The sequence below is a fragment of the Parasteatoda tepidariorum genome, chromosome 4 (genome assembly GCF_043381705.1).
Source record: "Parasteatoda tepidariorum isolate YZ-2023 chromosome 4, CAS_Ptep_4.0, whole genome shotgun sequence".
Lineage (NCBI taxonomy): Eukaryota > Metazoa > Arthropoda > Arachnida > Araneae > Theridiidae > Parasteatoda > Parasteatoda tepidariorum.
In genome coordinates this window covers 87,963,130-87,973,081 of record NC_092207.1, presented here as the reverse complement: position 1 = coordinate 87,973,081, position 9,952 = coordinate 87,963,130, and the positions used below count along the sequence as shown (strand labels likewise).

Below are 9,952 nucleotides of genomic sequence, written 5' to 3'. Positions count from 1 at the left end.
TTATGTTTCATTAATTATTTGTTGATGACTCTTCACAATAACGGTTTCAATATTTTATTCTGCTGGGTACCAAGTCACGTCGGTATAGAACGATAGCAGATAGCAGAGAACGACTTGGCTGATTTGGCTGCATGATCAGATACCACTATTTTCAGCAACCACCATACCTTTCTCAGACATAAAACACCATATTCGGCAGGCTGTACTATCTCTCTGGCAACAACAGTGGGACCTTAAAATTGATAACAAACTGCACTCAGTTAAACCAGATATAAACTCTTTACCTACATTACGTCTACGTCACGCAGATGTTAAGATAACTCGTCTCCGAATCGGCCACCCTCGTTTGACACATCTACATTTACTGTTTGGAGAACCGCCTCCCCAGTGCAACTCTTGTAATTTTTTGCTCTCTATTCATCATATTTTAACTATTTGCCTATGTTTTAACGTTTATCGTCTTACCTTTCTTGGTAGTTCTATTTTAACTCTGCAGGATTTGTTAGTTGACTCCCATCATCCTAACATTTTTTCGTTTCTACGCGCAATTGGTATTTTATACTGTATATAACTGTTGTATACTATTTACACTTTTATCTGATTTTATTCACGTTTTGATCCTGTTTTATTTCGTTTTATAGTTATGTATTAGCTGATTTTATTTACATTCGAATACTCTTGTTACGGTATATATAGTCCTTGTAAGAAAAAGTAGCAGGAAGCTTTTAACCCATGATTCGTTTTGAAACCGATTGTTTGGTGCAGCATGTCCTTTAGTGGACCTTGTGCCATTAAACCCTACATTCAAATCAATTCAATTATTGTAAAAATTTTAGTAAATCAAATTTTTTGTTCCGTAACATGTTCCGGTGAAAATGAATTTTACGGTTAAAAGTACTGGCGCCCTGAATGTCGATACTTTTTATGTTTATCCGGATTTTTTTACAGTAAAAGAGATGTTTTCTTTACTTCTATAAGTACCTGTATAAAGCATCAGTACTTTGGGTGCATTATTTATGAAATCCATTTTATAGTAAAATATATTTTTAAAGTAAAATTCATTTTTATTGTAAAGTAATAGACCGTAATTTTTGCAGTGTTTATTTAATTCGAGTGATTCAGTGCTTTTAAAGTAATTATCACTGTAAAAGTAATGGTATATCAGATTTATTTCTCCGTAACATGTTCCAGTAAAAATGGATTTTACGGTAAAAAGTACTGGCACCCTGAATACCGGTATTTTTTATCTCAATCCGGAATGTTTTACAGTATAAAAGAGGTTTACTCTACTCGATATAGCTTTTCAAAATATTTAAAACACGAAATTATAGTAGGTTTATTTGATGGTTTTTATAGGGGTTAAACTTATAGTGGCCAGATTTATATACCATGATTTGAGGATAAATCAAATCAGTGGAGCTTTCTTAAAAAAAATTGCGTTCTGAGAACACCTATATATTTATGGAAAATATTAATCTATATGTGCTACAAAGATAATTTTTTAAACTGATATCTAATATGGGGTACAGGACCATTTTCATCAAACTCAATTTCATCACTACACAGTTTTGTAATATCATATTATATTCTGCAGTCAAAATTAATTGATCAATTAATTTTGACTTTGAGAATCAATTAATTTCGAGAATTGGCCTCAAGATTTGCAGACGTTTAGTAACATTAGTTATATTAGAAATTCTGCCTATTTTTCTGACTAAGTTAAATAAACATGATTTTGAAATAAGCATTTTTAGAAAGGCTTTTTAGTAATATTCATTTGGCTGATTTAGACTTCTGAAAAATAACTTTGATTTCCTTTTCAATATATCCTCATTTTTTGTTAAAAGAAAGTTTTAGCATTGAGAAAAGATTAAATTATCAAATAATTCTTCATCATTAAAAGATTATTAAGAACAAAAAGGCATCGAAAATAAGAAGTCAAACACTTCATTTCAAAATGAAGTTCATGATAGTGAAGTAAAAGAGCTCTTAATAAAAATAGGTAATTTAAATATCTTTAAAACAGATAAAACACGTTATAACCTTAATCAATTTTTAATTAATCAAATCAGTTATATCTTTAATTTTTGAAATTTACAATTTTTAATACTTTTTTGTGATAAGAGGAGTGATTTTTAAACAATATGATTTTAAAACAAAATTTCAGAGTTAGGTAGCTACATTCTTTTTCCAAATATAAAAATTTTAATTTTTCTAATCCTTATTTAAAAGGCTAAGATATCTCAGGAAAAAAAATGTATTTTTTGACGTGGGTGACATGAGTTCCAAACCTACCTAAGGCAAGTCTTTTCCTATTGTACTTCTTGGCATCACTAGCCACGGTTCTGATAAAAATACTTTGCCATTGACATAAGTTTAGAAAATTTGTAGGAGTTTTATATAGTGTAACAGACACTTATGTTAATTTCAACTCAATTTCTTTGGCTCCTAAGTCTCGCTCAAATGAACACGGAATAGCTATTGCCTTTTGTAAATGAAGATTTAATGGAAGACACTTATTAAAAACAAATCTTTTTATTAGGAATTATAACAATCGAGAAAGACATCTCTATCTTGCGATCAACATAAACACAAACATAATGACGCAGTTCAATGAAAGAACAAATAAAAGCAACTCTAGTTTATGATGAATCATAGTAGGAAATAATTATTATCCTTTTGACCAATTATTATACAGGGTTTGTCCGGAAAGTAATAGGACTGAGTCAATTTAAAAAAATTTATTGAGCCAATCGTTACAATTCTTTAAAAACTTTCAAAATAGGCTCCTTCTGCGTCGATGCAGCGCAGCCAGTGTGCTATCCAAGCATTGAAGGCGTCACGGAAGGCATTTTTCGGAATAGCCTTGAGAGCCATGGTGCATGCTGCTTGGATCCCCTCTGTCGTCTCAAAATGCTTGCCTTTCATCGGCCTTTTCAGGCGAGGAAGCAAAAAAATGACCGGGGGGCACATCTGGGCTGTAGGGCGGCTGCGGAAGCGTTGGGATGCCGGCCTTGGTCAGGTAGCTGTTCACAAGATAGGTGGTGTGAGCCGGGCCGTTGTCGTGGTGCAACTTCCAGTCGGCTGCGATGTCTTGTCGAACCCGATTGACCCTTCGTTTGAGTCTCTTGAGCACTTCCACGTAAAACTTGGCGTTGACACTTTGTCCAGGCGGAACAAATTTATGGTGGACGATGACTTTGATGTCAAAAAAGACAATGAGCATCGTTTTCACTTTGGATTTGCTCATTCTTCCCTTTTTTGGGCGAGGATACGCCGACGTGTGCCACTCGGAAGATTGCCTCTTTGTCTCGGGATCATACTCAAAGATCCATGATTCGTCACCTGTGATTACGTTATTCAAAAATTGGGGGTCACTTTCACACGTTCAAATTTTCTTGGCACACTTCCACTCGCCGCCATTTCTGGTCGTCAGTGAGCACTTTTAGAAACATCTTCGCGCACACCTTGCGCATGTTCAAATGCTCCGTCACAATGTCATGAACCACAGATTTTGGTAAATTTAACATCTGGGCAATTAAGTGAATACTTAGTCGACGGACTGAGTTCAAAACTTCGCGCACACGAGTAACACTGCCGGTGTTTGTCGAAGTCGAGGGTCTTCCAGCACGGTGTTCATCGGCGACCTCTTCCCGGCCCTCCAAAAAGGCCTGATGCCACGGAAACACACTACTTCTTGCTAAATCAACATCTGGGTAAGCCTGCTTGATCATATCAAACGTCTCTGTCGCAGATTTACCGAGTTTCACACAGAATTTAATCGCGTACCTCTGCTCTAACGAACGCTGCATTTTCGGTTTGCACCACTCACAGAAACACGTCGTGCGAAAATACCTGTCCTGACTCTCCAGGTACTCGGAGACAACTGAACAGCGGCTCGTTCATTAGCTAGGAACGACCTCTACCGAATCCAGTCGGCGCGCACACGCTCCGAAGTACAGTCGCGGCGGAAGAAAATCAGTCCTAATACTTTCCGAACAAACCCTGTATTATCCAGAGTGTGAAGATAAGCAATTATTAATTAAAAATCATAAACTGTTTTTAAGGATAATCAAATATGATAAAAAAATAATAATTGTTTATTTTTGCAAATATAGAGCTTCATTAAAATAAAAAGTTCTTTTTTAAATTTTTAGTGTAGTACATGGCTAAAATAATAAGTTTTGGAAATGGTCCGGAGGGTGTGGCAAAAGGGCTGAGCTCCACAGGACCCATTAGATCATCAAGAAATCAAAAATTCGAGTATCATGTATACTTTAGAATAGTTTTCGAAAAGAAAAATTACGAAATCCGTGTATTAGCTATTAATTTACTTAATTTAATACCAAGGCTCTTTTTCTTAGCTTTACACACTCAAGTGTGCTGAAAGGAAGCAAACTGTAAAAAAATAATGACAAATTTTAATAAAATCAAAAAATTTAGCAACCGTGTAACGGTTTTAGAATTCTATACGAATGTCTGTAGCAGATATAAAGAGAATCTCTGAAAATAGATTTTCTGCACTTAATTCAAGGTTGTGATACAAAAAGATTACTGATCCGACTATATTAATGATTTTTATTTATTGCAAGAAGCAAAAAAATGTTAGGAAATATGTTACGCATGCTTCCGTATGCGAGATATATAATTCAAATCGAATACATTACTCTTTAAACATTCACGAATTTAATGAAACTTCGTAATTTACACTAATAGAAATTTTTCAAAAAAATTGTTAAATAACAATTTATTTAGCTATTGTTATACCGTATTCAAACAATAAAGTGAAATAACCATAAATGAGATAGTCTTCAAACAGCTAACTGTGAGAAAAATCGTTTATTAATTTCTTTCAACTGATACGGTTAAACAGCCAGAATTTTATTGTACCAACTGGTCCCTCCTAATAAGACCACTTAATTCCTTGTAGTTGGGTACGTATTATAGTCAAGAGGGTAAATCTGTCAATCTCATGACCGACAGCAGGGGATATCCAGTCCCAGCGTTGACACCACAATATTTCCTCCATTCCTTTCAACGCATGATTAGTTTTCAGTATCCGATGCTCCCCAATTTGTGACCCAGAAATATAAGAATACGATACACTCAATCATGCATAGATGGCAGCACCATAAACCTGTTAAACTATCTCTAATGTCCAGTTAAATAAATTTTTTTAAGGCTTTGAAACCATGCTAAGTGTGAATGGTTAAAAAAAACTACATAGTTTTGCATTCGTGGTTTTTTAACCATACGAGGGTTGCTATTTATATTTCTAGCCTAATAATGAAAAAACAAATATGTAGGATAGAAATTGGTTTTATTGTTTTTCAAAATATTCTCCATGATGATCAATACACTTTTGCGTTTGAGCCAATTTTCAAAGCACTTTTTCCAGTCCGATTGAGGTAACTCCAAAACATGCGTTTTGAATGCATCAACCGCTTCTTCGGGGGTCGAAAATCGTTGTCCACGTAATTTATTTTTGATGTGTGGGAATAAGAAGAAGTCATTGGGTGCCAAATCAGGGCTGTACGGCGGATGACCCATCAGTTCGATCTTTCGCTCCGTCAGAAATGCCTTTGTTTGAGTCGATGTGTGAGAGCTCGCATTGTCATGATGAAGAATGATTCGCCTGTTCTTCTGCTTTTTTCGAATTTCTCCGATGACTTCTGGCAAACAAATGGTCGTGTACCATTCAGAATTGACCGTCCTGCGTTGCTCTAACGCCACTGTTGCCACATGACCGTTAATGCCGAAGAAACAGGCAATCATTTGTTTCGATGTGCTTCTTCCTCGAACAACTTTTGTTGGTTTTGCCTCGTCTTGGAAGACCCATACAGTTGATTGCTGTTTTGTTTCCGGCTCATATGCATAGATCCATGATTCGTCACCTGTGTAGATGTTATACACAGCCTTTGATGTACCTTGAACGTATTTTTCCAACATTTCCTTGCACCAATCGACACGAGCCTTTTTTTGAGCGTTTGTCAGATTATGCGGGATCCAACGCGAACAAATTTTTTTTACGCTCAAATGTTCATGCAATATTTTATTGATGCTAGTCATACTAATGTCCAAAGACGCCTCTATCTCACGGTATGTCACATGACGATCTTGCTTTATCAGTTCACGCACAGCATCGATCTTTTCTGGCACAACAACGGATTTTGGACGACCTGCACGGGATTCGTCCTGGATCGAACATCGACCACGATTAAATTCGTTATACCAATTTTTTACAGTGCTGTAGGATGGCGCTTTATCGCTGAATAAAGAATTAAGTTCATCGAAGCACTCTTGTCTTGACAATCCACGTCGAAAGTTATGAAAAATAATGGCACGAAAATGTTCACGATTCAATTCCATTTTTTGAAAGAGAAGAACTTTTCAATTTACTGTCAACAACACAAATGAAGCTATAATGGTAAATCGTCTGCTGAATTTATGCTTAAAAATATCAAACTTTCGATTAAAATCGTCTGCGATCGCCTAGCAACACTTACTGTTGCCAAGGCCAGAAATATAAATAGCAACCCTCGTACTAGTTGTAAAAGGCTTCAAAACCGTATAGCTAAATAATGTTCTTTACCGTAAACTTTATGGTCAACCGGATGAAGAGAGTGCAGCGGTTATTTTACCATAGTTTTAAAAAGAAAATTTTAACAGTTCTCTAAGTGACAAAATGTGTGACAACAACCTTTGAATAAATCTTTGGACAGCAAATTAAAGTGCCAAGGATGTGAATAGTGTAATGCAAACAGTTCAATGAGTGTTAAAAATTTATAGGTTTGACCATTTGGAAAATTTCTGACAAGAAATAAATGCGAAGCAAAATTTTAAATTCTCAAAATTGCGGAAATAATAAACTGTAAAACTATTTTAATCGAATCAACTAAAATGTGACATAAAATATTCATTCTTTTCTTCTGTATATCTGTATATAAATTGTACTAATTAGCATTATTAACAAACTTTAAATGTTTCTTAAAGTACATATTATTCTTGTTTACAAATTGAAAATTCCTATGAAGTCCTCACCTTGTATCTCTTTTTCAAGTCTAAACATTCTGAAGAAAATACTTGAATAAAATCGAGTAAGAGGTAACAAACAGAAATGCAATTCCCTATGTAGCTAAGCATTGTGTTGCTGTTTTTCTAAGAACCTTTATTTGGGAAAAATAACGACTAAAAACGAGTCAACAAAACTAAAAAAGATAAATCGGACAAACATAAATTGCTTTGTATTCGATTGATAAGCAACTTTATTTTTCGGAATAAATCATTAGAATAAATAAAAATTATTCATCAATTCTTTTGGACATAATGTTAACTTTTATTAATCATTGATAAATTTGAATTTTTTATAGATATATTTGTAGAAAATAAGTATCGTCTTTTTTATTTTTTTTATAAATTATTGTTTACCAAACAAGCGAGTTTTATCACAAATTTGGTTATTTTTGATTTAAATTATATTTTAATGATTCATTAAATAAATGTTACTTCAAAAATTGTAAACAATAAAGGTTAGCATTTAAATAGTCATATAAATGCTAACCTCTAATGTTTCCTAGAAACATTAGAGGTTAGCTTTTAATGAGGAAAAGTTTTAAATTTTTTAAACTTGTAATAAGTTAAGAAATAAGTGACGTTTATCAACTCTTATTTAGATCTACTCAACTTCAGGTTTATATATATTCTTACTGAGTTCTAGAATCAAGAAGTTTTTAACTTGGTTTATTAAATAGAAAAAGTATTCAGTTCTGATCATGTGTATATTTAAAAAGCACTATAATTAGAAAGTTTATCAGAAATAATTTGTTCTTCATTTTTATTTTAAATACTTTTAACTTGGGAAATAATAAAGTCTTATAAAAATAAATCTTTAAAAATTAAACTTTTCACCTATCTCTAAAATCAGAAAGCAATAATTTATCGCACTTTTATTTACTTGATAATATTCCCTTATCTAAACCAGACTAGAACCACTTTAAATACTCTCAAAGCTAAAAGCATACATAGAGTCCATACATCCATGAGTTCGTTCACCTTAAATACCTCCAAAACATACGGTCCATGCATCCATGAGTTTGTTCGCTTTAAATATCTCCACAACATACATAGGGTACATACATTCAGAAGTTCGTTTTCTTTATATGCCTCCAAAACATACATAGGGTCCGTTCATGAGTTCGTTTACCTTGAATAACTCCAGAAAATATATAGGATCTATTCATTTATGATTTCGTTCACTTTAAATAACTCCAAAACATACATAGGGTCCTTACATCCAAGAGTTCGTTCACTTTAAATAACTGCAAAACATACATAGGATCTTTACACCCAAGAGATCGTTCACCTTGAATTTCTTCAAAAGATACATCAGGTATCTTCAGAAGGTTCGGGCGTACCAAGTTAACGCAGGTAATCAGATGTTATGAAGCACTTTACTACACTTGGTGTTAACAGGAAATAACTCTGCACCACGAAAAAAACTGAGAATTTTCAAATGTCAAAAACTCATGTTGTATGCTCGTATTCATTAAGGGAGAGTGGAGTAAAATCGTGTTCCTTTATTTTGGCGAAATTAGTTCTTTCTTTTAGCAGGTAAACTCAGATTTACTGATCAAGAAGAACCGACCATATTGTCGTGTTGTTGTTGATTAATTTGCGAGATAAGTTTGTTTTACCTCTTCAACTCTCTAATGTTCTTTTGTTTTTTAGCTACTTTCATTTATTGGTCAGTAGAGTCATAAAAATTATTTTTAGTCGAGCTTATTACACTCTTACCAAAGATTCATACTCTAAGAAACAATTAAAATTTAGACCGATAAATAGCACTGTTCTGTTTCGTTTCAATAATCTCTTCCCTCAGGATAAACCCGGTTCGGCTACACCCCTCCCCACATTGATGTGTGCCTATGTTGAACCAACGAAAGCAGCAGAGCAGTGAAGGAAAAAGATAACTACATTCAAAGCTGAATATAAGCTTTACAGGCCCCAGGACAAAATTTATTGCCAGCACCATTCTCCAAAGCACAAAAAGCCTTATTTTTATATTTGGTAGACTTTTTGAAGACTCTTCATACAAATTTGTAGCCGTCATATGGATATAAAGAAATTATCTTCCATTTTATTTTGAAACACTATTAATAAACACACACTATATATTTTATAAAGAATTTTAATTTTCTCCTTTTCCCACTCCGAAACAATTGTCTCTCTCTTCTTCTGTTTGAGTTCAGCCCTGACTACATCGCATGTAAATTACATGCATACCTCTTCTTAAATTATCATTTAAAATAGAAATATCTACTTCTTTTTCTCATAAATTCTAGTTATTTCGAAATTTCTCATAGTGCTAACATGTATTCCCGGTTTTACTGTGCTGAGGTAAACAGACCTTCCATCTTCAATCTCAAACAGACCTTTAAATCTTAGCTACCCGGTATTCCCCGCCTTACCCGATATACTTGTTATACCTTATGATTTTTTTTAACGTTACATACTTATATTCAATAACGTCATAACCAATATCTGCGCTTAATCAAGGTTTTCATAAATAATATATTTTCATGAATAAATATGAAGCAACCATTATCTTTATAATTAATCTCATAACAAACATCTCTTTGACCCATATCTTGAAAATTAATGTCAGCATAACCAATTTAAAATTCCCACAATCATTTCTCTGCTTACAAGAATTTATATAGAAAAGAAATCAAGGCTTTTGTCGTGGGATACATTAATTTTTTTATTGATTAATCATTCATTAATTTTTTGGTGTCTTCTAATTATACTTCAATAAATATTATAAGATAATAATATAATATAGATAAGATAATAGTCATATGTATAAGATAATAGCAATATAAGATAATAGTTTAGTTTAATTTCCAATTGATCATAGTTATTTATTTATCCTTATATGGTATTTGAACCAAAA

The 9,952-nt window shown here is 33.4% G+C and overlaps 1 protein-coding gene across 1 annotated transcript; it reads right to left on the bottom strand.

Moving 5' to 3' along the window:
• Positions 1 to 3,380: 3,380 nt before the first annotated feature.
• LOC107453879 (protein GVQW3-like) lies at positions 3,381 to 3,812 on the bottom strand. Its single transcript, XM_016070880.1, has one exon. It carries the CDS (start codon positions 3,810 to 3,812, stop codon positions 3,381 to 3,383), a length of 432 nt encoding a protein of 143 aa, XP_015926366.1.
• Between the last annotated feature and the right edge of the window lie 6,140 nt (positions 3,813 to 9,952).